The sequence below is a fragment of the Trachemys scripta genome, chromosome 10, assembly GCF_013100865.1.
Source record: "Trachemys scripta elegans isolate TJP31775 chromosome 10, CAS_Tse_1.0, whole genome shotgun sequence".
Lineage (NCBI taxonomy): Eukaryota > Metazoa > Chordata > Testudines > Emydidae > Trachemys > Trachemys scripta.
This window is the reverse complement of record NC_048307.1, coordinates 32,086,125-32,112,573: the sequence shown is the minus strand read 5'-3', so window position 1 is coordinate 32,112,573 and position 26,449 is coordinate 32,086,125. Positions and strand designations below refer to the sequence as shown.

At 63.9% G+C, this 26,449-nt stretch overlaps 1 protein-coding gene across 2 annotated transcripts in view; it reads left to right on the top strand.

Moving 5' to 3' along the window:
- Positions 1 to 25,133, top strand: part of RGS11 (regulator of G protein signaling 11) — a 25,862-nt gene extending 729 nt beyond the window's left edge. The window contains exons 2-17 of one of the 2 annotated variants that reach the window (XM_034784932.1): positions 2,690 to 2,786; positions 4,426 to 4,476; positions 7,471 to 7,577; positions 8,924 to 8,975; positions 9,589 to 9,647; positions 10,170 to 10,246; positions 11,968 to 12,049; positions 15,495 to 15,563; positions 18,520 to 18,543; positions 19,223 to 19,284; positions 20,450 to 20,563; positions 21,077 to 21,192; positions 21,590 to 21,677; positions 22,947 to 23,085; positions 23,516 to 23,598; positions 23,985 to 25,133. In XM_034784932.1, coding sequence (XP_034640823.1) covers positions 2,690 to 2,786; positions 4,426 to 4,476; positions 7,471 to 7,577; positions 8,924 to 8,975; positions 9,589 to 9,647; positions 10,170 to 10,246; positions 11,968 to 12,049; positions 15,495 to 15,563; positions 18,520 to 18,543; positions 19,223 to 19,284; positions 20,450 to 20,563; positions 21,077 to 21,192; positions 21,590 to 21,677; positions 22,947 to 23,085; positions 23,516 to 23,598; positions 23,985 to 24,111 — 1,347 coding nt within the window. In that variant the 3' untranslated portion in view covers positions 24,112 to 25,133. Of the gene's footprint in view, positions 1 to 2,689; positions 2,787 to 4,425; positions 4,477 to 7,470; positions 7,578 to 8,923; positions 8,976 to 9,588; positions 9,648 to 10,169; positions 10,247 to 11,967; positions 12,050 to 15,494; positions 15,564 to 18,513; positions 18,544 to 19,222; positions 19,285 to 20,449; positions 20,564 to 21,076; positions 21,193 to 21,589; positions 21,678 to 22,946; positions 23,086 to 23,515; positions 23,599 to 23,984 lie in introns of both variants that reach the window. The other variant, XM_034784931.1, reaches the window with a different exon arrangement.
- The last annotated feature ends 1,316 nt before the right edge of the window (positions 25,134 to 26,449 follow it).

The following is a 26,449-nucleotide window of genomic DNA, read 5'->3' as shown; positions in this document are numbered from 1 at the left end:
TTTTTTGAGGCTGCCACTGTGGTCCCAGAACCTGAGCATTTATTAGAGACCCAGCAATGGCTTGGGGCTGCTGAGAGAACTTGGAAGAGGGGGCCCAATTGCAAGACCTTGTCCAATAGGGAGGGGAAGCAAAACAGAAGCAGGGCACTGCCCTGGCATCCCCGCCCCCCCCCCAGGATGCCAGGGCAGTGCCCTGCTTCTGTTTTGCTTCCCCTCCCTATTGGACAAGGTCTTGCAATTGGGCCCCCTCTTCCAAGTTCTCTCAGCAGCCCCAAGCCATTGCTGGGTCTCTAATAAATGCTCAGGTTCTGGGACCACAGTGGCAGCCTCAAAAAACCCAGCTCCAGGTCCCCGAGCTGGTAAAAAGCCGGGATTGAGGCCCAAGCACTATAGCCCAGGCTGGAGTCCTGCTCTTGGAGCCCTGGGATCCCACGAGCTCTCAGCAAAAAATGAGATCTTCAGCCCTCGTGGATACAAGAAAAGCTTGAAAAGATGAGGCAAGTGCTGCCTGTCTGAGTCTGCAGAGAGCCTGAAATAACAGCTCTAAGAGCTGGGACCTGCCCATTCATCTTAGCTCTGACCTCGGCTGCCATCCCAAGGGAGAGTGGGGTCACAGCATGGTCGGAGGGGGGCACCCCCGGACTGGGGGTGCCCAGGGCCCTGCATTGCCTTAATGAGGGTTTGTTCAGTCCAGTTCAAAACTGGATTGCATCCCATCTGCTCTTCTGTTCCCATGGGCTGGGGTAGGGCTGCCTGTCCCCATGTACTTTGTAGCCTGGGTTGTGTGTTTATTTTGTCCCCCTCAAAGCAGGGCAGGAATTATTTCCAGGGAGGGAGATTGTTATTTCTGCTGGCTAGCAGCACAGTGGAGCAGGGATACTCGGAAAGTGCCACCCCCGCACACTCCCCCAGCCCGTGCTGGTGGCAGCCGGGAATCCAATGGGAGCTGGATTGCTGCTGAAAACATAAATCCTGCGTGGGGCTTGGCCGAAGGTCAGTGTCCACACAGCACAGGCTGAGGGGGTCCCTAAGGGTCAGGCAGTGTCGGCACAGCACAGCCCGAGGGCCAGTGTCTGCCTGCCCGAGGTCGGGGGTCCCTGGGGTTCGGGCAGTGTCTGCACAGACTCTGAGCTGGTCTGTGTGATGCTTCCTGGGGGTACCCAGGCTGTGAGGCACCTCGCTGTCACCTGCCCTGAGCATGAAGAAGTCTTGTCTGTGCAAGCCAGGGCTCAGCTCCCCGACTCCACCAGCCATGGACAACACACGCCCTCCCCTCCCAGCCTACACAGTGCCCGCTGGCCCTCGGCAGGTTCGTGATAGGCACGCTTCAGCCCTCTGAGCGTCCCCTGGCATGAGCAGCCCCTGAAGGCAGCGCTGCCACCAGCAGCAACGCAGAAATAAGGGTGGCATGGTATGGAGTGGGGTGTCACAGCCTGAAATATTTTCCAAGGGGGTCGCAGCAAACCCCGCTTTAGAGGTCAGTGGGTTCTTGGTAGAGACTTCCATGCCACCCTGTGACCTATTTTACATATATCAACCCCTGGGATCCCTGTAAACCCCTATGTTCCCCTGGTGCCATCTGCCAAGAGTCCCTGGGTCACAGTCTGTGCCTACCTGAGATCGGCCAGTCTGTATTCACTTGGCACCACTGGAGCTTTTTGCCTGACTTGTGGAAGGAGCAGCCTGGCTGCATGGAGCAGGCCCCCTCCCGTGCAGTCTCCTTGGGCAGGGTCAGCTGCTCCCAAGAGGTGCAAGAACCCCCAGCAGGGAATTCTGGGCTAGCCCGCCCCTGGGAAAGTCTCCTCCTGACCCCAACGGCGAGTGGCTCCTGCCCAGAAGCAGGAGGGGTTGTAACTCTGCCAAAGCTCTCAGTTATTTTAGTCTGTCTTGTTATAACCCTGGAGGGTCCTGTTACCCAGAGAAACACCCAGTGCCTGTTGGAATCCTATAGAGCTTTTGGCCTCAATAGCATCTTGTGGCAGTGAGTGCCACAGGCTGTGTTGTGTGAGGAACATTTCCTTTGATCGTTGTTGGATTTGTTCCCTTTCAGTGACATTGAATTTCCCTTGTGTTACGAGACCAGGAGAAGAGACGCTCCCAATCTACCATCTCTAGAGCAGTCAGTATTTAATAGAGGACAGGATAACAGACTCTTACCCATCCCCTCTCCAAAGGAGCAATCCCAGTCGTTTCAACTGCTCCTCACTTTCCCCAGCCTCTGATCCTTTTCATCGCCCTTCTCTGCACCCCTGGAGCTCTGCCTGTGTTGAGCTGTGGGGCCGGTGCCTTACACAGCGTCGGGACGAGGCTGCATCACTGATTTATGTACAGACGTTACAATGCTCCCTGCATCCTTCCCCATCCCATGCCCCGTGCCCCTGGTTTGGTTTTTTTCCCATGGAGCTGCCCTCAGCGACGCCAGGATTATTTCCCTGAGCCAATGCATGGGCCGGGGTCTGCAGGTCACTGGGAGCAGCTCAGGTTATTCCCTCCGTTGCGTATCCCCCGTATTTGTCCGATCTGAATTGTGCTGTCCACAGGGCCCCACATTCCCCTCTTGTCTCTGCCTTGCCCTGCCCGCGGGCAGAGGGGCTGGAACGCTTGCGGTTTGCTGGCCGATCCCATGCTGAGCGTGGAGGGGGGTAGTCTACTGTCCCCAAGCCAGCGTTTCCGCTGCTCTCTCCCCCAGATGGAGCGCGTGATCGTAAGCATGCAGGATCCCGACATGGGCATCAAGATGAGAAACCAGCGCCTGCTGATAACGGTGATCCCACACGCCATGACCGGTGAGTGCTGCCAGGCTTCCTGCCTGCCCCTTCCCTGCATGTGGCTCTCATGCCCCCAGGGTTGTCAGTCACCTGCCCCTCCAGCCGCGCCATCCCCTCCACTCACTCGCCCCTCAGGGCTGTACAGCCCGGCCTGAGCCAGTCAGATCCAGGCAGTGGTGACTCGGTGGGGAGACTGCTGTTGCTCACTGTGCGTGTGCACTGTGCTCTGGATCTGAGAGCATAGAGCAGCTCTGGGACTTCCCGTGAGTGTGCAGGAGTGCTAGTGTAATGAGTGTGTCTTGCACTGCAGCTCCCCCCGCTGCCATCCTCTGGGCAAGGGCTCTGAGTGTGCGTGGGGTCGGGGGGTTGATGTGATTGCATACTGTGTGAGGCATGGGTGATTGGGGAGGGGAGGTTGTGTGATGTGTGTGGAGTGTGCAAGCACTATGGCATGCGCTTGTCACTGTAAGTGCACAGTGTGCGTGTGTTCAAGCACTGTCTGGGGGCTACCCATTGGTGTGTACACAATGTATGTGGTGTGTGTGTGTGTGGTGATCACTGTGAGCACACACTGTGTGAATGGTTGGCGGGTGTGCACTGTATGGTGATCACTGTGGGCACACACTTTGTGTGTGGTGATCGCTGTGAGCGCACATCAGTGCCTGGGTCTGTGTGTGCGCACTGTGTGTGTGGTGATCGCTGTGAGCTCACACGGTGTGCATGGTGGGGGTGTGCATAGTGTGTGGCTGCTCCCAGCCCACTCAGCTGCACTCTGGACCTGAGAGCCCAGGCCCCAAGGAGCAGCCCTGGGGGTTGGAGGCTCCCAGGCAGCCTGTTGTGGGCAGAGGGCTGAGTGGGGAGCTGGCTCTGTGGCCGGGCTAGGCCCTGGTGTGCTCACTGCTGCTCGTCTGGCAGGCACAGAGCAGAGTGGCTGGGACTGGGTGGGGTCCTGCACAGGCAGGGACAAGGAGGCCAGCAGCCCTTCCCTACCCCTACCTGGCCCTGACTGCCCCACCCCCACATCAGCCCCTGGCCATGACCCCCTTCCTCACGCCCAGTCACTCCCTTGGCCCTGACCTCCTGTGAGCCCCGCATCACCTCTCGGCCCTGACTGCCCCATCCCTGCATCACCACCGCCCCCCGGTCCTGCCATCCTCTCAGCCCTGTGTTACTCCCCTGTCCCCACCCATGTATCAGTCCCGCAGCTATGACCCTGCTCTGCCCCCATGTTACCCCCTTGGCCTGCCCACACACGCTTGCATTACTCCCTCAGCTGTGCCCTTACCTTACCCCCTTTGCCATCCCCCTGCCCCTGATCCCTGCCCCACTTCTGCATCACCGCCCCTGCCCCACCCCACCTCACCCCCTGGGCTTGTCCCCTCGTAGCCTCCTTGCCCCTGCCCCACGCCTGTGTCACATTTATACACAGATGTGGAGATTGTGTCAACGCCCCTCACTTCTGACTCGCTGTCCCCTGTGCTCACAGCTCCCCCCCCCACGCCCCCGGGCTGGGCACCCCTTACCTCCTGCATGATAGTGCCTGGCTGTGCCTGCACCGGTCCCCGCCCAGCTGGGCTGGCCCAGGACAGGGATGCCAGCCGGCCTAGTCTCCTGTCTGACAGCTCACCCCGTAATGCCTGGCGCTCCTGTCCCCCAGGTAACGACATCGTGGAGTGGCTCATCCAGAAGTACGCCATCTCTGAGGAGGGTGAGTGTCCCCCGCCCTGAGAGGCACTGTGCGGTGGGTGTCAGGCCCCCCGCCCCCACAGGACAGGTATTCGGAGACCATAGCCCTGCAGGGGGCGGGGGGCAGATGAGACCAGCTCACTTGGTTTGCAGGACCCGTAGATGTGAGCTCTGCGAACTCCCCTGCTGGGCCAAGGCAATTCCAAGCCCCAATCTGGCCCCTGTATCACCAGGCTGCCTCATCAGGATGCTTGCCCAAGCCACTCCCCTCTTCTCCCCATGGAGCCTGGTCTGCTGCCAGGGGCGCAGCAGGCATGGGAATGAGCCTCGCTAGGTCTAGCATTAGCCTGCTCCAGGGCGGGCACAGCCAGGCCTCTCCTGGAGCCTGTGGAGTGGGCAGCTCTCTGGGCTGCTGCTGCCGGGTCTGAGTCCCACAGCGCAGGGAAGAGGCTGCAATGCAGCGGGTGCAGAGGTGCAGTTCACCCAGCGTGAAGGCCAAGAATGAGCCACCAAAGTCAGGGTGCTGTGGGGCGATATGGCTCCCATGGCCAGCCTGGCCCAGACTGCCTGCAGGACCATCTCCCTGGTGCCAATCCTCAGAGCCTCCGGGACTGCTTAGCTGCGGGCACATTGACCTAAAAGTGGAGTGAGAGAGAGAGATGCCCAGTAACACTCATTGGACTTAAACTGCAACCACTTAAGGGGTGGGGTAAGGTGGCTGCCTGCCGTGTGCAGTGCAGCAGTGAGGCAGGCATGTCCAGGCCAAGATATACCCCCCACCCCACTGGGATACGCATCTCCGTCTCCAGCCTGGTATTGAGGGCACAGAACCGTCCCCGCCAGCGTGGTGTGTGGGGCCTGTTTTACTGCCGCCATGGGCAGCATCTCCCCCTCAGTGTCGCCCTGGCCTGGCAGTCCGCCCCCCTCCAAGAGAGCTGTGGTTGGGGGCTGCCGATCGGAGCCTGGGGCTGGCTCCAGCTCTGAGGAGGGAGCGGGTGCTACGAATCCCCGTCTGCAGTCCCAGGGCCGCAGCGGCAGGGAGAGATTGCCCAGCAAAGAAAGGATCTGGCCCAAGTGATTTAAACACCTCAGACCACCTGGCCGCTAGCCCAGCAGACATAGCCAGGGCCTGCTGCCCACTGAAGGCAGCTGGCTTACCAGTGGGGCGGGGGCACAGCAGGCCCAGTGGGGTTTGATGTCGCCTGACCTCTGTGTGCTGCCTGGTTTTGCCTACTCAGTGGGATGGGAGCAGCCAGCCGGGTTTGTGTTCCCTCCCTCCCCACGGCGCAGGGGCAGAGGGTGAGCCCAAGTGGCAGTGAGCTGGGCTCTGGGCCTGGAGGCAGGGAGGGAGGGTAGACAGTGCTTGGGTCCTGGTGCCCAGAGGGATGCCCCCTTTGTCCCCAACCAGGCATGCGCTGTCGCAGGGACAGGGATAGGAGCTAATGGAAATGGGCCACTCAGCACCTTGGCCCCCAGCCGAGAGCCGCCAGCGCTGACAGTTTCCAGCCAGCTCCCTGGCAGGCTGTATCTGACCCCCCAGCGTTCCTAGGGCCCCGCTCTCCCCTAAAGCCAACCCTGTCCCCCAAGGGAAGTCCTGTTCTGCGTTCCCAGCCCCCGCCCCCCTGTACTCCAGCCTCCCCACCCCTGCCAGAGCAGCCTGGCCAGCGGGAGATGATTCTGGGTTGGTCTGGCTCTCAGGGGGCCAGGCACGCCCCATGTCCGCAGGCAAGGTTCACATCCTCATGGCTGCACCACCAGGCAGCTGCCCAGCCAGCTGGGGTCAGAGCTCCCAGCTGCCCTGCTTTGGGGCTGGGCCAGGTGCAGTGATATGCAGAGAGCTGAGTGGGGGACCACATATGGCCTGGGCTGTGGCCTGGGCACAGCTCGCGGCAGGGGAGAGCCAGCAGTTGCAGAGCCCCCATCTGGGCTGCCCAGCGAGTGTTCTGTGCTCCCAGCACCAGGACCCAGCTGGGGCCAGTCACCACCACATCTACGACGCTGGACGCTGCCCCTGAATGGCCCCGGCCACTGTGAACGCTGTGCACTCCGCTACCTGCGAGTCCTTGCCCTGGCCATATTCGGCGGGGTGGCCCCTGCCACACCTGTGGGTGGGCCTGATGCAGCTGGCACTCGCCATGGGCGGGGAGCACTCGGACCAGGCATTCCTGGGCAGGGAACACCCCCTCCCCGGGGTTTTCTGGAGGGGATTGGCGTGAACGCCATGGGGAGGGGCTGCGTTCTCTTGCTCTGGGAAAGCAGGGACCCTCCTTTATTCCTCTGCTTGGAACCTGCTGCTCTCATCTTTGTGTCTTTGCCCCATTCTTGCCCTTCCCTCTTGTCCTGATCCCGTGCTGGGCTCTGCCCGTCTTCCCCACTGCACCCCCCGTTGCATGGCTCTGGGTGGAGCAGGGCCATGGGCCTAGAGGTCCACCTGTCCCTGGGACATGCTCCGCTGGCTGATGTTAGGGACCGGAAGCTCTGTCCCCACCTTGGGGGATGTGCCAGGGCTGGGGCTGAGTCGTGATGGGCTCTTGCTGGGTCGTGCTGTGGGCTCTGCGCCAGGCTGGGCCCCTCAGGATGGCAGCAGCCCTGGTGCAGGCACGTCCCATCTGCTCTTCTGGGCTCCGGGGAACCGGCCTGCAGCTCGGCATGTTCAGGTGCCATCATTCCATCCTCTCTCCCATGCTCGGCCCTGATCCTGTGAGCAGCTGAGAGGTCAGGGAGGAGGCTATGCCTCCAATCCTCACCTGGGGTGTGGGGCTCCTCCCTGCAATGGCTGTGAGGAGCCCTGCAGAGCAATGCTGGCTAAATACTACTGAGCCCCGGTGACATGGGGGCACTTGAGCCAGCGGCATGCCTGGGTTTCGCTACACACCTGAAGAGGGATTTCAGGGAAACTGAGGCACCACATGGGGCTGGAAGAGACTCTAGTGCAGGCGGGAGGAGCAGGCCCAGCGCGGGTCAGAAGGGAGCTGCCCTCTCCTCTCCCAGCCCCCGCTTACGCTCTCTCCTACAGAGTCCCTGCACCTTGGCAACCTCCTTGTGAAGCACGGCTACATCTACCCCCTGAAGGACCCCCGCAGCCTGGTGCTCCGGGCCGATGACTCCCCCTACAGATTCCAGGTAGGCCTGGTGCTGGAGCGGGGCTGGCGAGGGGCCCGGGCTGGGCCTCTGAGCCCACTCCCTCTACAGGTTCCAGGTAGGCCTGTCCCCGTGAAGCTCGCTCTAGATTTCTTGATGCCCCCGACATACTGAGCCGTGGCAAGGACAGGCCCTGCAGACACTGTGGTTGGCAGCCAGTACGTGCCCATTGCACCGTCCCTGCAGGGTATGGTATCAGGCTAATGTTACCTGCCTAAAGGGTCCTGCCCGGAGCCTGGGGCCCAGCGCAGCACGGGCACTCTGCTCTATGACTGAATCCAGCACCTGCCCAGCCTGCCTGGCCCTTCTCCTTTATCACACTAGCGGGTCAACGCTCGCTGGACAGGGCCATGTACAGGGTGAGTGAGCCACCCGGCTGCGGGCTCCCTGCCACCCTCGTGTGGGATGTGCCACCTTCCGCCCAGGCTCTGTCCTCGCCCTGGGGAGCACTGCCCAAGCCCAGTCCAGCAGCAGCCTCTTCCTGGCCAGTGAGGGCCATCACGCCCCAGCACCCAGGAGGGTGCACTCCCTGCAGGGCTGGGGACAGGGAGTTTAAAGAGACCCAGCCCAGGTGAGTGCCCTTTGGAGAGGACCAGCCTGAGGGGCATGATGTGCGGCAGCTCCATACTCATCGGCTGCAGAGCCCTTGTCATGTGGTTTGAGAGAGCCCAGCATGGCTCACCCTGGCACTAACACCCTTCAGTGTGGGTACCGAGGAAGCAAGACCCCAACTTTAGGGCTGGTTCCAGCCTTTTGGGGACTGGACAGGCAGCACCCTGCACTGCTCCACTGTACCCCTGCAGATGGCCAGGGCTGGGGGAACTGTAGGAGCAGCTGTGGAGGGAGAGTCTCGCGGCATGGCAGAAACCCCTTTGGCAAAGGGAAGAGGCAGGTTGCCAGGGTGCCCAAGTGAATATGAACAGGCACCTTCTGAAATCTCCCAGGATGCACTGCTTCCGAGTGCTGTGGGATGGGTCCCCAGAGGCAGGCTGGCGGGCATGCAGGGAAGTCTGCAGTGCTCTGCCCGCAAGCAGACAGGCTGTGCGGCTGGGGCTCACCAGGCTCCACCCAACTGGCTGGGTTGTGTCCTGTAGCTGTGGCCAGAGAAGCCCAGCCCGTGGAGAGGGGCTGCGCTGAGGGCATCTGCTCCGGCATCTCTGGCCTGGAGCTTTCCCGCAGTTTCCCCAGGAGTGGTGGTGTTGATCTGGCCCATTATCAGACCCACCCCCAGCCCAGTGAGTCCTGGCACAGCTCCTTCCCCAGTGGGACCAGGGCCAGCGACCCACCCTCACAGCTCCCGCTCAGCGTCTGTCTCTGTCTCTCCACAGACTCCTTATTTCTGGACAAGCTCCAAGTGGCCAGCCACAGAGCTGGATTACGGTGGGTGTCCTCTCTTGCTCACCCCCTATCTGCAGGAAATGTGGTTCTGGGGTGCAGGCTGCCAGCTGCCATGTGAGTGGGAAAGACCCCGTCCCAGCGTGGTGTCCCTGGGCCCTGCGGTTCCCCGAGCCAGTGCCTGCCCTCCCTCCCCCAATTGGTACATGCTGTGTTTGGCTCCCGTTCCCCAGAGCCCCAGCTGTGGGAGACCCAGCCAGAGTCGAGAGCTGGAGGCCTGGTGTCCTGCCTTGTGATCCTGGCCCTGAGGGCATGGGTAAGCTCCTGACCTAGGGTGACCAGACAGCAAATGTGAAAAATCGGGATGGGGGTGGGGGGGTAATAGGAACCTATATAAGAAAAAGACCCAAAAGTCGGGACTGTCCCTATAAAATCGGGACATCTGGTCACCCTATCCTGACCCTCCCTGATGTCGTCCTAGTCCAGAAAGGAAAGGGTCTTCCCTGGGGGGGCATGAGCAAAGGGGAACGGGTGCCCATTAGCATGACTCCTTCTGAGAGATCAAAGCTGAGGCAGTGCCAGGCCCAGGCTGCCAGGGCCGCCCAGCTCCGTGGCTTTGGGCTCCCCACCCTGACACAGCCCCTCTTCTTCACTGCAGCAATCTACCTGGCAAAGAAGAACATCCGCAAGCAGGGCGACCTGATAGACCACGAGAAGGTATGAGCTCTGCCCATTGCAGCCCATCACAACCCTGCAGGGCATGGGGATGGGGGGCAGGGTGCAGTGCTGGGAGTGGGGGGCAGGGCACTGAGCGTCCACCCAGGGGAGATGGCTGCAAATCCGAACCCTCTTCAGGTCACAAGTGTCATGAGTTTGAGGGATCTTAGCTTAGCCCATAGTGGACATTTGTCTCATCTGAGCCACTTCTGAGTCTCTGTTTAGCGCAAGCCCATGTCTGAAATATAGGGGGTTGGGATTAAGGCAGGGGCATTGGTGGAGCTGGGGGGAGAAGCCCAGGATGGGACAGCAGGGGGCTGTGGACAGGGTCAGGGAGCAGATGTGGAGAGTCAATGGATTGGGAGTCCTGGCGAGCTCAGGAAGCTGCAGGCAGAGGCAGCGCTGGAGAGCCCTTTGAATTTGGGGTGGGGAGCCCCACACCCCTGCTTGGTATGGGTTGGGTCTGGGGGAGCCCTGTGGGGGAAAGGCCACCCGACTGACTGCCTTTTACACTCGCTTTAGGATAACTACAACCTGCTGCACAAGAGGATCAACCATACCTGGGATTTTGTGGTGATGCAGGCGCGGGAGCAGCTCCGGTGAGTCCCCTCCAGTAGGCCAAACCCCAGCACTGCAGCATGGCTGGGGGGACAGGCTCAAGCAGTGCTTTGCCCATCTGTGTTGGCACAACTGGCATCAGTATGCCCAGGTCTATGACAATTCGATGACCCGTGGCCACAGACCGTGCTGCAAATTTGCACTCTCCTGCAAAGTCAGGCTGCAAAGTGACCTGTAGGGGGCGCTGTATGGGTCGGGGGGTTGGCACTCACTGACACCCAGGCCCATCCCAGCATGGCCTCCCAAAATCATGGGCTACTCCCTAGCCCATACAGTTTCAAACAGAACCATGAGCACCAATGCCAAGCTGTGTGCCTGTGCCTGCTGGCAGCCTGAGCCCGCGGGCCAGTCACCCAGTACCTTGGGCAGTCATTGGCACCAGTGCCCACCTACCCTCTGAGCGGATCGTCTCACACCCGCTTTGCCCTAGCGTGAATGGCCGAGCAGGGCGCAGGCCCAAGGGAATCCGGCCCAGGTGAGCTGCGTCGCTGTGACGCACGGATGATCTGAATTCCAGTGGTTGCGTTGTTAATGGTTTCCCTGTTGATCCACCCTTTCAAACTGCCTCCCACCCTTCCCAGCTTCCCCGGGGCACTTCCGCCAGGGAGCCCGTGGGGCCTGGACACAAAGCCGTTGCTGAGTGCTGAGAATGAGCCTAGCACAGTGGGGCGGGAGATCCAGGGTCCTTCCGGACGGGCACTGGCGAGTGACCACCGCAGGGACTGCCCGACAGACTGGAAGGGCCTGAGTCCCGGCGGGCGGCTGCTCACAGCCTGGCCAGCTCCTTCCCACCACCTCCTGGGGCAGGTGCTGGGAGTGGCTGCTCACAGAGGCTGCTGTGTTTCTGCCCTGGTGCCTGGGAGCAGGGCCAGCGGTAGGGGGTTGTCACCCAGGTCAGTGCCAGACCCACCCAGCCAACCACAACCACAGCTTGGCTGAGCGAAGCAGGGACTGGGGTGTCCGAGCACTGGAGCTCAGGGTGGCTCTGCCTGAGCGTGGCGTTTGGGAGGAAGGCCGAAGGAGCTGCCAATCTCAGCAGGACAATTATGGAGCCAGGCAGGTGCGTTCAAGCACTGGACGTGAGTGCGGGCACTGCGGGCACCCCTTTGGGCAAGGCAGGGCCCGGAGCTTTGTGACGGAGCAGGGAGCAGGGCAGATTTGACCTGGGAATGTTGCAGGGGGGTTGCAGTGGGGATGTGGGACTTCCCTTGAAGGAAGCTACCTGAGCTGTAACCTGAGCCAGGAACGGGGGTGGGGAGAATTAACACCTTCTGCCCGGGAGACTGAACAAAGGAGAGGAGCAGCGGGAGGGGCTTGGAGTTTTAGTTTCGGTTGGGGCTGGGTGGTGCAACGCGGGGAACCCCAAGCTGGGGTCTAAGCTCCCCGAACCTCCCAGAGGGACCTAATTGAGGGGGTCTGGTCGTACCTACACGCTCTGCTTGAGACTGTGTTCCTGTCCTTAAATAAACCTTCTGCTTTACTGGCTGGTTGAGAGTCGCAGTGAATCTCGGGAAGAGGGGTGCAGGGCCCTAACTCCCCCACAATCCGCAACAGCTTCCATTGCCCCACGTGGGGGAAGGCCTAGGCCTAGTGTGATCCCCTCTCCTGGGAGGCGCCAGGACCCGTCTGTGCTGGCTGAGGGGCTGGTGTGAGCGGCTGCCCCCAGCAACGCCATGCTCTGATGCTACCCTTCTATTGACAGGGCAGCCAAGCAGCGACGGAAAGGGGATCGTATTGTCATAGACTGCCAGGAGCAGGCCTACTGGCTGGTCAACAGGCCCCCGGTAAGAGCATGCTGGGAGCCTGCCACCGGCCCAGAGCCCTGAGGCCCCTTGTAGTGGGAGGGGGAATGCCTTGGTGGGGCTGCTGGGGAGCCCTGAGGGTGGCAGGAGGACCCATGAGGTGGGGTGAGGAGAGCTGACAGGGTGGGATCCCTGGTGGGGGAGGGGCAAGGTGCACGAGCGGGATGGGACCCCTGGGGTAGGATGGTGGGCAGGACCCCCAAGGTGGCGCGGGGTAAGACATGCCAGCAAGGCGGGACCCCTGGTGTGTGGGGTGGGGTGAGGCTTGCCAGCGGGGCAGGACCCCCAGGGTGGGGCGGGGTCCATGGGGCGGGGTCCATGGGGCAGGGTGGCAGGGCAGGACCCCCGGGGTAGGGCGGGGTGAGGCGTGCCAGCAGGGCAGGATCCCTGATGTGTGGTGGGGTAGGGCGGGGCGAGGTGCGTCAGCGGGGCAGGACCCTAAGAGCAGAGCAGGGCGGTGGAGCAGGACCTCCAGGGTGGGGCAGGGCGGGACCCCCTGGGGTGGGGAGGGGCAGGGTGTGTGGGCAGGACCCCCAGGGTAGGGTGGCGGGGCAGGACCCCTGGAGTGGTGGTGGGGCAGGGCGGGACCCCTAGGGCAGAACAGGGGTGGGGTGGGACCCCAGGGCAGACCAGAAGATGGGGTGGGTCATGCTGGTGAGGCAAAGCCCCTGGGGTGGAGCGGGGCAGGAGCAGGACGCGCTGGCAGGGTGAGACCCCTAGGATGGGGCGGGACCCACAGGGCGGAGCAGGGGGTCGTGCAGGACCCCAGGGTGGGTCAGGGGGTGGAGTGGGGCACGCTGGTTGGGCAGAGCCCCTGGGGTGGAGCGGGGTGAGACGTGCTGGCAGGGCAACACCCCGAAGGTGGGGCATAGCCAGCCTTGTGTGGTGGGGTGACGGCTGCATTCCAGCCCCTTCGCCAGCTATGGGACAGGCACACCACATCTGCCTCACTGGCACTGCCGCTCTGAGCGCCATCCGTGCTGGGCATGAGCCCTGTGTGTCCCCTGCAGGGAAAGGAGCTGGGCCATAGCAGACCTGAGGGCAGACATCTGCAGAGGCTGGGCAGGGAGGGGGAATTCTCAGGTACCCTGGCACCCCCCAGACTGTCGGAGTCGGCCTGGCTGAGATATGGGCCCTGTGGCGCCTGCCTGGAAGGGCAGGGGGCTGTCCCATCATTGCCTGTGCTGGCAGCTCAAGGGCCCACTGAGGCCTCCCTGGCAGGGCCTCCAGCTGAGGGGCTGCTTAGCTGTGGGGCTGGTCAGTGCGACGGCTGCGACTGGTTCCTGCCAGCCAGCACAGTCCCTCCCCAAATGGCTGCTAGCTTCCCCCTGGTGTGAGCCGCCTGCAGCCCCACAGTCCCAGCCTGCTCCTATTGGGCTGAAGGCACCTCTCTCCTGGTCAGGCCAAGGCCCCTGGACCCTGCGGGCAGCACCCCCGTTGAGCCACGCCAGCTGGATGCATGGGTGGGGAGGTGCCTCCTCCATCCGCCCCCACCCCCACAGGGTCAGGCGCTGGCTCCAGGCAGTGAGTGATGAGCCTGGAGGCCATCCGCCTGCCCTGATGCCGCCTGCTGGCAGCGACTGCCCGAGCTAGGAGTGTATCAGCTCCCCCGCCCCCCACCCACCAGAGGGCACTGGCTTTTTGGGCAGCCCTCCAATGCTCTGAGGCACCCAGCCTGGTACCACAGAATCCTGGAAGGGGGTGGCTGTCCCTCCCCCAGCAGGGCTCAACCCCTGTATCTTAGTGTGATGAGCCTGCAACTTGCCAGGGCATAGGCAGTAGCTGAGGGCTGGCGCAGGGAAGAGAGCCCTCAATGGCCGAGAAGCTGGGGCTGCTCCTCCCACTCCATGCCAGCTGGCTCCCAGGGCTAATCCCGCTCCCCTACAGAGCTCTGCTCCGCGGGAGGTGGGTCTCCTCTCCCCGGGCCATGCAGCACAGCGGGGCACACACAGCCCTGTGCCAGCTCCCAGAAGCTCTGCCCAGGAGCACAGCTCCCCTCTCAACCCCCCAGGCCAGCTGCCCCCATGCCCGGCCTGGCGCGCTCTCCCAGGGGACGGGTGCAGGCAGCACTCAGCGCATTAGCGCTGGCTCACGGGAGCGGGCCATAACAGCTGGCGTTAAATCCTCTGCCTTCCCTTTAGCCTAATGCCAGTCGCCGCCTGCTGCTATGGGGGCTGGGCAGGCAGACGGGACCTCGCTGTCCCTGGGGGATCTCCCAGCTCAGGGGCAGGGCACTGCGGCTGGATTGCTGTTCTGCCCTGCGCCCAGGTCTTCCCTGCTGGAAGGGCTGGGTGAGGGGAAGTAAGGGGTGCGCATGGCCGTTTGGAGGATATTGGGGCAGAGTCCGGTATTGGGGCAGCAGCACCCCATGCCCAAGGCCACCAGTCGTCTGAACACGTCCCACATGCAGGGAGCGCTAACTCCGCGATAATTAGTGCCCTCGGGACTGCGGGACCAGGCCCAGGCTGCAGCCCCCCAGGGTTCCATGGAAACCAAGCTGCAGTTGGCACCCTGAGGGGCTCTTTCTGTGATGGACAGCTACCACCCTGGGGAACTGGGTTAAACCAGAGGGTGCTGGGCCTGCTGCCATGTGTGTCTGGCTGTGCCCTGCTCCCCGCTCTGCCCTCCGTGGCCGCGCCTGCCGGGGGAGCCCAGGCCCCAGACTGGGGAGCCCTGCTCGAGGCGCCCATCCGGCCCCAGGGGGCGCCCCAGCCTGGGGGCACTGTTGAAAATCAGGTTGCATGTTTGCTGGCTGCTGCGGGTCTGACTGGACAAGATCTGGAGCTTTCCAGCCCCTTTCCCGGCGGGGGACCCTGGGACCATGGCAGGATTATCCCAGCATGCTTAGCCTGGGCTACTCCCTCTCCAGACAGAGGCTGGCCCTGATTCCCTGCTTGGCAGCACAAAGACCCTGCTCTGTGGTGACTCTGGTACCTGGGCCCATGGGGAGCCCTGAAGGCAGCATGGAAAGTGCTAAGGGGTGGCCAAGAGGGGCCTGTTCTTCAGGCCACACCCAGTGTGGTGTGAACTGCCCCCCAAGCGACAGCCCCCAGTCCTTTCCCCTCACACCCAGTAGACCATTTGCAGCCTGATAGGCTCCCCAGCTCACCCCGTCACTCAGCATCCCCCAGCTCTAGAGCCCCCGCATAGCCCCTCGGGCCCTGTCAGCCCCTGCTGCAGCTCCCCAAGGTGCGGGTTAGGTTGGTGTCAGTGTGCCGACCCTCGGGCGCTGTACCGGTCCCACGAGGTCGGATCTAGGTAGATTGGCTCTCCCTGTGCCAGGATCTCAGAGCCGAGGTAGGCTCTGTGCACAAGTGTCCTGGTGGCCAATGCCCAGCTAGTGCGGCTTTGGGCCAGGAGGCATGGGGAGGGGTGATGCCGGGGGGCAGTCAATGGGTCCCTGACCTCATTTTCTCTCCTCTGGCAGCCAGGAGCCCTGAACGTGATGGAGCATGGGCCAGAGCGGAGGAATTGCCACATCAGCCGGGTGCAGCTGGTGAGTGTCCTGCCAGGGTGTGCACCTCTCTCCCTCCTGCTGGGACAGGAGCTTCTGTGCCAGCCACACCCTGCTCTGGGGCCAGCCCATGGCTGTTCCCCACTGCTCATTTGCCAGGGCACTTGTTCAGGGGCACAGGGCTCCCAGCAGACTGCCACAGGCTGCTGTCGGGCCTGTCTGCGAGGCTGCTTAGCTCTTCCCAGTCCGACTAGGTACAGACCGGCCCAGCCAGGGCTGCTTCCCTTGGGCTCCTGCGTGCTCCCTTAGCCTGGCCCGGCAGAGTCCCACAGCCATGTGGGACAGACGTGGAGCCAGGTCTGGGAGCCTGCCAGAGCCCACGGGCCGCTCCTCACACTCAGAGGTTCACACAGCTCAAGGCCAGAAGGGCCCATTAGATCACCCAGTCCAGACCTTTCACCCAGCTATCCCGGCCAGGGACTTCAGCTCTCGTCAGCGGGACCACGGTGCACCAGTGCCTGAGAATTGGTTACGTGAGATGTGCCCAGATGGGCCCCATGCTGGAAACCCACCAAAGTCCCTCCCAATCTGTGCTGGGGGAAATTCCTTCCCGCCCTCTCTCCCCCCATCTGGGGATCAGCCAGACCCAGAGCACAGCGGCCAGGTGACAAGGACGGAGGGTTATCTGTCCCACCCCGAGCCCGCTGGCCCGTCCCCAGCTGGAACCCATCTCTGATGCTTCAGAGAAAGCAAAGAAACCCAGATTACAATTGTGCCTGGGGGGACAACTCTCCCCGCTGACTGGTGCAGCAACCGGCTGCGGCCCCGGAGTATGAGAGCAGCGTGCAGCCATTCTCCTAACCCAGAGTTGGGGGAGGCTGGCTCTCCTGTCCTCAGCATGGCCCTCAGTGTCGCCTCGGCCTGCTGGCAGCTGTGGGTGCACCTGAGCCCCCAGGGGGCAGTGCCCCCTGCCCCAGGGCATGATCCTCTCTGTGCCCAGCCTCAGTCACTGCAGAGTCCAGTTGGGTCACTGCTGCTCTCACCCTGGCCCACTCGGCATCGCCGGGTCTGCTTGGGATTAGTCCCCAGGCGTATTAACATCTCTTTCCCAGCTATTCCCCACCACGTCTCTGATCTCTCCCCTCCCTGTGTGTGGAGTCCCTCCTCCCCGCTGTGTGGACCACCTGCTCGCTAATCCCCCAGCGCTGCTAACCATTGGGAATCCTCAATGGGCCAGGCCCCGCAGATCTGCTGGGGAGACAAGAGCCCTGAGGGCCAGGCCTTCCCCAACCCCCATAGCTTACACCCAGTGTCCGCCCCGCCACCCCTCTGGCCCTGAGGCTCCCCGCACACCATTGGGACAGGTCCCTCCCCACCACTGCCAGGCTGTCTGGTGGATACAAATCTGCTCTGCCAGCGCCTGCCCCAGCCAGCCACTCCCTGGCCATTGGGTGCATTGGGTGACAGGTTGGGCCTGATGCTCCTGGGCTGTCTGTCCTAACGTGACCTGCCCGACGCCTGCCAGCTCTGGGCACCCTCCCCTCACCGCCACAGAGAGCTGCCACTGTAATGGGACAGGGCCCTGGCAGAAGAGCCAGCCACAGTCCTGGGGGAGCAATGTCAGCAGGTGCCGAGAGGCACAAAGGGTCCCAGTGGCTGCCCCATGGGCACTGAGTCCTCAGCGTGGAATTCCCGGCCTCGCCGCGGGTCAGCCCCTGGTCAGAGCCCTTGCTGCAGTGAGCCGTGGGCCTGGCATGGGGGCTGAGTGCCGTCGGAGCCACGGCTGGCCTGGGGGGGGGGGCGCTTGTCACTCAGCAGCTACTGGGTGCCCCATTCTGTGTGTCATGGTGTCACTAACGCAGCCCCTGGGGGCTCCTCTCCTCTCCTGTCCATCTGTCCTGCCGGCTCCTTACTAACTGCTGGGCTTTGTTTCTCTTCTCTTCTCCTGTCTCGTGCTGCGTCTTCTGTCCAAGTAAGTGTCCCTAACCCAGAGCTGCCCACGATGGGCCTGTGCGATGGGCCGGGCTGCACAGGGCTGGGGGGCACCCAGTTAGAGCAGGGCACAGGCTCCCCCATTTACCGACGTGTGAGCGCAGGCTGGGCTGGTGACTGTGCCTCCTGGGTGGGGTGGAAGGCAGCCGTGGGGGAGGGGGCAGTGCTTTCCAGTGGCTGGAACAGGGCTCTGGGCCATCCCGGATCCCCATCCCCCACCACGGGCATGGGGCTGGGCAGCGCCGGGGGTTGCAGCTCTTGGGTTTGTGCTGGCAATCACACTGCAGGGCGCAGCGTCCTCTCAGCGGGCACCTTGCAGTCACGCCATCCTTTCTGGCCCAGCTGGTGGCTACATGGCCTGGCATGCCAGGGTGTCCCCCTCCACAGGCCCTGCATCCTGCGGAGACACTGTCCCTTGGCTGCCTGGCTCCCCGCTCTCCTGGACACCTGCCTGGGATGATGCCAGGCAGCTCGGTGCCAGTGCTAGCGCCTGACCCCTCCTCTCCTGTGCAGTGAGGCGCTGCCTGCTGGGGGCTGGGTACCCATTGTGTGCTGGGGGCATTTGCAGGTGCCTGTCACCCTGGCATTGGGTTCATGGCTGAGCAGCTCGCTGCTTTCCCTTCTCCCCCCGGGAGCATGAGGGGCAGGAATCCTGCTGCTGTTCCCCCAGTGCTCTGGCCCTGGCCCAGCTGGGTTGGGGGGCCCCATGCAGTGTGGCTGCCCCAGTGGGCAGAGCAAAGTGCCCTCCAGAGCCTGCCCAGCACCCATGGCCCAGTCTGGCTGGGCTGTTGGACACAGCTGTGAGTCACAGGGCTGGGCTGCAGCTGGGAGCGCCATGGGCATGAGGCTGGCATGGTTCGAGGCGGGCTAGCAGCCAAGCCCTGAGATGCTGGGGTGAACCCCCTCTGGGCAGGGCTGGCACAGCCGAGCTCTTGGCTCGCAGCAGGGGCTGTCCGGCGGCTCGGCTGAGCGCTCACGCTCCTCTCTCGGTCTCTTTCAGCCCGAGAACACGGATTACTACAAGCGGGAGGTGAGTGTGGGGCTGGTGCTGGCCCAGCCGCACCCTGGGCAGTGGGTGGGCAGGCTGCTCCGCAGGGCCTTGGCTCGGGGACTGTGCAGGGCCCCACACTGAGCTAAGGGAGCCGGGTGGAGGGGAGGCTGCTGATGGCCAGTGGCTCCCCCAGCCAGGCCTGCGGGGAGCCGGGTGGAGGGGAGGCTGCTGATGGCCTGTGGCTCCCCCAGCCAGGCCTGCGGGGAGCCGGGTGGAGGGGAGGCTGCTGATGGCCTGTGGCTCGCCCAGCCAGGCCTGCGGGTTTTCTGACATGATTGTGACCCTGCTGGAAACCCCACAGCGATGGCTGTGCCAGTACTACTGCATGGGACTGTGTCTGCCGTGCCAGGGCTGATGGGCATGGGCAGAGTGGAGAGGCCATGCCCGTGGCTGTGCCCTGTATCCCGCCCTGCCAGAAGCAGGGGAAGCTGCTAAATGTGTCCAGAAAGGGCTGAGGAATGGGGAGGTTTGGGCCTCAGCCACCCAGGGCTTGGCTCAGGCTCTCGCTGTTTCCCCATGGCCTGGGGGATGGGGGTAGGTAACAATCGGAGCAGCCCCTGCTCCTCTGGGGTCTGTGCCCTGTGTCTCGGGCTGGCCGGGCACTGCTGTTCTCTCCTGAACCCGACTCCTCTCTGCTCCCTCCTGCGCCCGCGCCCAGATCGAGTGCTGCCGAAAGGCCATGGGCAGGACCCGCGTGAAGTCCTCCATTTGCCTGGAGGGGTAAGTTGCCATCCCCAGGTGGGGGTTGGGGAGGGCCCCAGGGAGCCTCACTGGCATTACCATCCTGGTCCCTGGGCACAGGACTAACGCCCTGCAGCTGCCCCTGCCCCTGGCTCTGGGGGAGAGGGTGCAGACAGCTCCACTCACACCTAATAGCGCCAGGCCCCCCCTCAGCTGATGGCTCCCAGTGGGAGTCGCACTTACCCCGTGGGACGCCCTTTTCCAGCAGGGTGCGCTACTAGGATATTAGCATCCCAGGCCCAGAACCCCACTGGAGTTAGCTAGTGGGATTTTTATTCCAGGGCTCCCCCCACCCCCAGCTCTGCCGGTGCCCCTCAATCCTGACCCGCAGCCCCTGCTATCCGAGCCCTGGGGCTCCTCCAACCCCAAGCTCTGCCGGTGTCCCTCAATCCTGACCCGCAGCCCCTGCTATCCCAGCCCTGGGGCTCCCCCACCCCCAGCTCTGCCGGTGCCCCTCAATCCTGACCCGCAGCCCCTGCTATCCCAGCCCTTGGCCCCCAAAGGTGGCAGCGTCCTTATTTCAGCATTGCACTGCAGCCTCCTGTGGCCTAGTGGCATCTCTACCCCGAGCTGGTGCTTGTGTGACCCTCGCAGACACAAGCTGGTTCTGCGCTGGCCCCTGGCCCTGCCTGCCCTGCTGCTTGTGGGGGTGACATGGTGCCTGCAGAAACAGGGAGCCCCTCTAGGAATCGCCTTGGGGCCAGGCCCTATGGCCAGGGCTGATGTAGAGTGGTGCAATGGGCCATGGGGCTGGGAAGGGCTTTGAGAGAATCTATGCAGCATGACACGTGCCCCGAGGCCTGGCTGGAGCCCTGGCCCTGAGCCCTGCCCCATCCTTAGGACTTGCTGGGAACCAGCAGCAGACTGGGCATCCGGAAGTGCTTCCCAGAGAGCCCCCGGTCAGCGAGGGAGAGCGTACCCACGCCCTCAAAGAGTGGCCCTTGCTGGGCCTGCCAAGGCATCAGACTCTGTCCGTCCATTTCTCTGTAGAGGGGCACTGGCAGGGCGTGTGGGACAGAGCAGCAGCACTGCCTGCTCCCCAGCGCTGCGTGGCACAGCTCCCAGGCCCCGCGCTAGACCTGCCTGCTGGGTGGAGGCCATGCGGAGAGCCCAGCCATGCTCACCATCGTTCCTCCCTCGGTAGGTACATCAAATTCAACGAGCAGTACGTGCCCCACGATCCCATCATGTCTGGCTGCCTGCCCAGTAACCCCTGGATCACGGACGACACCACGTACTGGGCCATGAACGCCCCCACGTAAGTGCCCGGGGCAGGGGGCATCACAGGCTGCAGTGTGGGGCTCCAGCCTGCGGCTGGTTCCTCCCCAGCACGGGCTGGCAGGGGCAGGAAGGACGCCAGTGCACTGCAGGCAGTGGGCACTGGGTTCCCGGGCCCCTCAGTCGTTACCCCAGTGCCATGTGCTGTGGTGAGGGTCACTGATTGGCACTGGCCCAGGGGGCCTGCTTGGAGACCTTGCCATGCCACCGGGGGACATTGCTGTGGGAACGAAGGGAACCCAGCCGCCATGTCAGGCAGGGACCAAACTGCACGGCCCAGCCTGGGTGCTGCCATGTGCCGGCAAGGTCCTGGAGGCGCTGCCAGACCCGGCCTAGTGAGGACTCTCCAGACGGGGAGGCTTGGGCCTGGTTCAGGATGATGGGCTGGGGCCCCAGCACAGGGCCGAGCTCCTTGGGGCTCCCCCCAGCCTGTCTGGGGGTGGAGGGGTCAGTGGCAGCAGGAGCCCCCATGACCTCTCCTCCCTCGCCGCAGGGTGACGACACCGACCAAGCTGCGCGTGGAGCGCTGGGGCTTCAGCTTCAGCGAGCTGCTGGGCGACACGCTGGGCCGCAGGCAGCTGTTGGAGTTCCTCAAGAAGGAGTTCAGTGGTGAGTGACCCCCCTGCCCGGCCAGCCCTGGCCCCTGGTGCCAGGCTGGGGCTGGCTTCTCCCTGCTGCCCAACAGGGCCCTGCTGGCAGGAGGAGCCATTTACGGGGGTTGGCTGGCGAAGGGCTGGCACGTGCAGGATGCCGAGGGCCCCTGCTGCAGTACCTGCTGGGCTTAGAGGGGTCCAGGGGCTGGCACGGCTGGCAGCAGAGCGCCCGGCAGGGATCCTCCCTCACATGGCTCCTCTGCACGTGGCTCTCCCATGGGTCATATCTTCCCCGTCCCTCACTCACCAGCGATGCACGGGCCCCCGTGCCCTGTGGGGCCTGGCTGGAGTGTGAGCCGCGTGGCTGGGCCGCTCCCTGCTCTGCGCTGCCAACAGCGTCTCTCTCCCGCCAGCTGAGAACTTGAGCTTCTGGGAGGCGTGTGAGGAGCTGCGCTACGGGGAGCAGGTCCGCATTGCCGATATCGTGGACTCCATCTATCAGTGAGTGCCCGGCCGTGCCCCCATCGGCCCGTGCCCCGAGTGCCCCACGCCCTCACAGGTGCTCCCTGCTGTACCCGCATTGCCCACATCATACACTCCATCTATCAGTGAGTGTCTGGCCGTGCCCCCACTGCACCCTGCCCCCTCCATGCTGAGTCCCCGGCGCAGCGAACCCCCACCACACCCCCAATGTGCCGTGCCACCACTGCACCCCCACTGAGTCGAGCCCCCACCGTGCCGTGCCCTCACCACACCCCCGCCACGCTCCGCTCCCAGCCTCCACTACACCCCTGCCGCACTGATCCCCCACTACACTCCCGCTGCGCCCCCACCACACCCCCACCATGCAGAGCCCCCACTACAGCTCCACCACGCCACACCCCCACTGTCCCAAGCCCCCACCACAACCTCACTGTGCCGAGCCCTCCCAACAGCCGTACCGGGCTGAGGCGCCCCCCCCCAGACCCCCACCACACTGAGCCACCCACACCTCACCTCCAGCGCACCCGCACAGCACCGAGTCCCCACACATGCTCCCACTGTGCTTGCATTGTGGACCTCCATCTATCTGAGTGCTCTGCCCCCCAACCATGTCTCCCACTTGACCCCACGCGTGGGTCCCAGCCAGAGGGGGTGGTGCACGGTCCCCTCTGCAAGGTACTACGGCCCAATGGGCCAATACAGCGGGGTCCCCCGGGGCAGCTCTTTCCTGTGGCTCTGAGCACTGTGGGGAGCACGGTTTGGAGAGCTGGCACGGCTCTCACCTCCTGGGGGAGGGGTGCATTCCAGTCCCAGATGTGCAGGAGAGCTGGAGGCAGATGTGCCAGTCCCAGATGCACAGCAAAGGCTGGAGGGGGCAGGTGTGTGCCAGTCCTAGACATGCCGGAGAGCTTGGGGGCAGATGTGGCAGTCCCAGATGGGCAGGAGAGGCTGGGGGGAGGTGCCAGTCCCAGACGCGCAGGAGAGGCCCAGGGCATGTGGGGAGGCGGGAGGGCCTTGGCTGATTTGGGGACCTGGGAACCCACAGGGGGCTCCTCCAACTTCTCTCTAACTGCCGACCCCCAACCTGAGCTGCCTTGGCCGGTGCCCTGGTCAGAGCTGTGTGGATGGGACCCGGGTGGTATCTGAGCCCATGGCCTCTGCCCCTCGAACCTGCACGGGGAGCCCCCTAGCCATTGCCCCTGTGGTGCCCTTGCTGGGAGCCCAGGAGCACCACCGCATGGCCCCGAGCCAGCCCTGCTCAGTCTGGGCGTGTGCCCTGCTCCCCAGGCAGTTCCTGGCCCCCGGCGCTACCCGCTGGGTGAACATCGACAGCAAGACCATGGAGAGGACCCTGGAGGGCATCAAGACGCCGCATCGCTACGTGATGGACGATGCCCAGATGCATATCTACATGCTGATGAAGAAGGTGGGGGCCTGGGCCCTGCCCCACACCGGCCCCTCCCCTGCAGCTGGCCTGGGCACTGGCGCCTCCTCCTTGCCCTCAGCTTCAGCTGCCCCAGGTTACCCACGGGGCTGGGTGAACCCTGGGCACTCGGCTGCAGCTTTACCGCCTGGAGTGGGCAGCATGGGCGGGGGGAAGGGCATTCTCCCAGGGCAAGCTGGTCAGTGTGGGGCAGGCTAGTGGCTGAGGAGCGGGGACGGGGCTGGTCTCTTTGAGAAGTGAGCGATGGGCCATGGGGCAGGCTGGTCACTGAGGAGTGGCGGAGGGGGCATGAGGAGGGCTGATCACAGGGAGGGAGAAGAGCAGTGAGGAGGCCCGTAGTTGGGCTGGCCAGGGGTTAGGGTGTGAGCCGGCTGGGGGCTCATCCCCCCCTCACGCTTTGCGCTGCCCCCAGGACTCGTACCCACGCTTCCTCAAGTCGGAGCTGTACCGCAGCCTGCTGGCAGAGGCCGTCGTGCCCCCGGAGACCAAGAAACGGTGAGTGGGGCCCGGGCAGCCAGCGGGCACGGGGTGCCCAGCATAGGCCTGTGGGGTGGGCAGGCTAGCAAGGGAGAGGCCAGGGGCTTGCTGGGGGAGAGCTGGTCCAGCCCCCCCCATGCCAAACCTACTTGGCTCTGCCCCCTCCCCCCTGTGCCAAGTTCACTCAGTGCTGCCCCTGTCCCAGGCACTAACCCACCCTTGGGTGCTAATCTCGCCCCAGACACTAACCCCACCCCATGCTGTCCCCACTCCTAGCCCAAACCCACCCCACATAGCCCCTGTCCAGGAGCTAACCCCGCTCTGGATGCTAACTCTGCCCTGCGCTGCCCCTGCCCTGGGCACTGCCCCCGCCTTGGGCACTAACCTGTGGCTCTCTCTGGCAGGGTTTTCCCATTCATGAGGAAGCAGCGTCACTCCAGCCCGAGCCCGGCACTGCTGCTGCCCACGGGGGAGCCTGAGGCGAAAGTCGAGGATCAGAGCAAGGCGGTTGCTGTCCCCATGGAGAGCTAGGATCCCGTCACCTGCTCCCTACTCCCACCTGCCCCAGGCTGAGTGTTCTGCACTGACGGGAGCAGGGGCTCGATGAAGTGGGGCAGCAACTGCTGGGCCCCATGGGACACCTGTTTCTCCCCCAGCCTGGCCCACCATTGTGGTATCAGGCCCCCCAGACAGGGTGTTCTGGAGGCAACGACGCATCTCTGCCCTGCCCCACCCAGGCAGTGCCAGGGCAGCGTGGGCCAGCCGGGGGGTCTGTTCTCATTCAACGGCTGCAGTTGGCTAGTTGGTTAAGGAGGGCGACTGCCCTGGGCTGGGCCCTGTGGGGGAGCGGCAGAGATGGGGCGGCCAGCTACATGCAGGGCGGGCTCTCACCCACTGGCATGAATGCAATCCCAGGCTCGCTGGCAGGGGCAGACCCAGCCTGCAGCACCCCCTGGGCCCCACACGTCATCAGGCACAGGGAGATGGGCTCAGATACCAGTGCAGAGCAGCTCAGTCTCCAGGTCTCCCCCGCACCTCCTCCCACAGGGCAGCCGCAGCCCTTGACACTAAAGGATAAAGCCATATGCCCCAGGAGGCCATGTGCCCAGCCCTATGGTGCGCCCCGCACGGCACCACTGGGGCAGCTCCTGCTCCCTTTGCCTTAGCTCTTAGAGTGACCCCCAGCTCCCGGCCCCCGGCAGTTCTGTGGGGCGAGTGGCTGCAACGGGCCAAGACACACATGGTCTGACTCCCCTCACTGAGCTGCCCACTCCTGGCTGGGCCAGGCTGGCGGGGGGGGGAAGGGGCGTGCTCGCTGGCACATGAATACCAGGGGCTTGGGGCAATGATGGGCGGGGCAGAGCCTGCCCCATGGCACAGCCCAAGATCTCTGTACCAGCCCTGGGTTCAAGGCTGAGCACAGCCCCTCCCTGAGGGTCACCCCTTCTCTGCACCCCGACCCCCCCAGGAGCACCCTGCTCTGGTGCTGCCCTCCCCCCGCCCAGCTGTCCTGCACTGAGCAAAGACACTAATAAAGGACAACTCATGGGCAACCGTGGCCTCTCTCATTGGGGGCTGGCAGTGGAGGGGCGGTGCCAGGGGAAAGGGTGAGCAAAGCCCTGGCCCTTATGGAAATCGGCCCAGGGGGTGCGATGGGTGGGACCCTGAGCTGGAGGGGGCTGGGCACAGCCTGGCCAGGGGCCACAGAGCACTCGTGTTGGCCAGCGCCATCCTGCCCTGCCCTGGTGCCTCCTGCAGAGGGCCCCTGGTGAGTGGTTGCTCCCCTGTATGCCCCCCACCCCCCGGCAGCATTCCCGCTGCAGTTCAGGGTACAGGGGCTGGGCCTGGTATTAGAGTCCAGGCCCTGTCAGTTCGAACCTTGCTGCCCTGCCCCAGGGAGGGGGACAGGAGAGAGTTGGCACCTGGAGCCGGATGTGGCCTGGACTGCTTTGGGGGCTGGTGGACTGGGGAGGATCTCCCCTGGCCTGTTTGGCCCAGTGGCCCTTTGGCATCCTCTGGCCTAGCCCTTGGTGTATGGGCTGCTGTGCCAGCCTGGCCTGGCCCGGGGAGGGGCCCAGCCCAGCAGCGGTGTTACCCCTGAGAGCAGACTGCACTGCCATGGACGCGGAGTGAGAGGGGGGCGTGACTGGGGTTCCTACTCACCCCCTGGCACCTGGCCCTGAGTGAACCCATGTGCCCTGCCAGGGGTGGTGCCTACCCACTGCACCCTGTGCTGGGGAGTGACGGGGCAGTTACCGCAGGGCAGGGGCACCACAGCGAGGCCTTGGGAAACAGCACTGTCGCCCTGTCCTGTGAGCTCCCGGGGAGGGATTGGGGGCTGCAGCCCAGCAGTGATGCTGAGCTGCTCTGCCAGCCCTGGAGTGGCTGAACTGAAAGCATGATACCCTATGGGGGGGTATGGGGGGGGACGGACATCTCAGAGCGGGGGGCAGCTGAGGAGTCACCTCAGGCTCCTGGCCAGGGTCACCGTGGCCCCAATGGTGCCCTGCAGCGGCACAAAGAGTCTTAATGCAGGGGCGAGACGTTGCTGAGTGTAGGGGAGGAAGCTATGTCTGAGCAGCTGCTGCTGCATTCCACCCCAGAGGTGGCTGCATCGACTCCTTGGGTGTTTGCATGGCACTGAAGCATGCATGGCACTTCCAGGCAATGGCTCAGTTCACAGGGTGGCTGTGTTTGGCTGCTCAGTCTAAGTGCTCGGTGTTATTAGCATTCGCATTGTAACCCTTCTGCCAGGCGTTGGGTTCCTTCTAAAGATCTAACCAAAGCCAGCCAAGCCCCATCCAGAAACCTGGGGCCCGCTGTATGCCAGCCCAGCCCCTGCCACCAGACCCCTCCCGCAGCGCTGCGC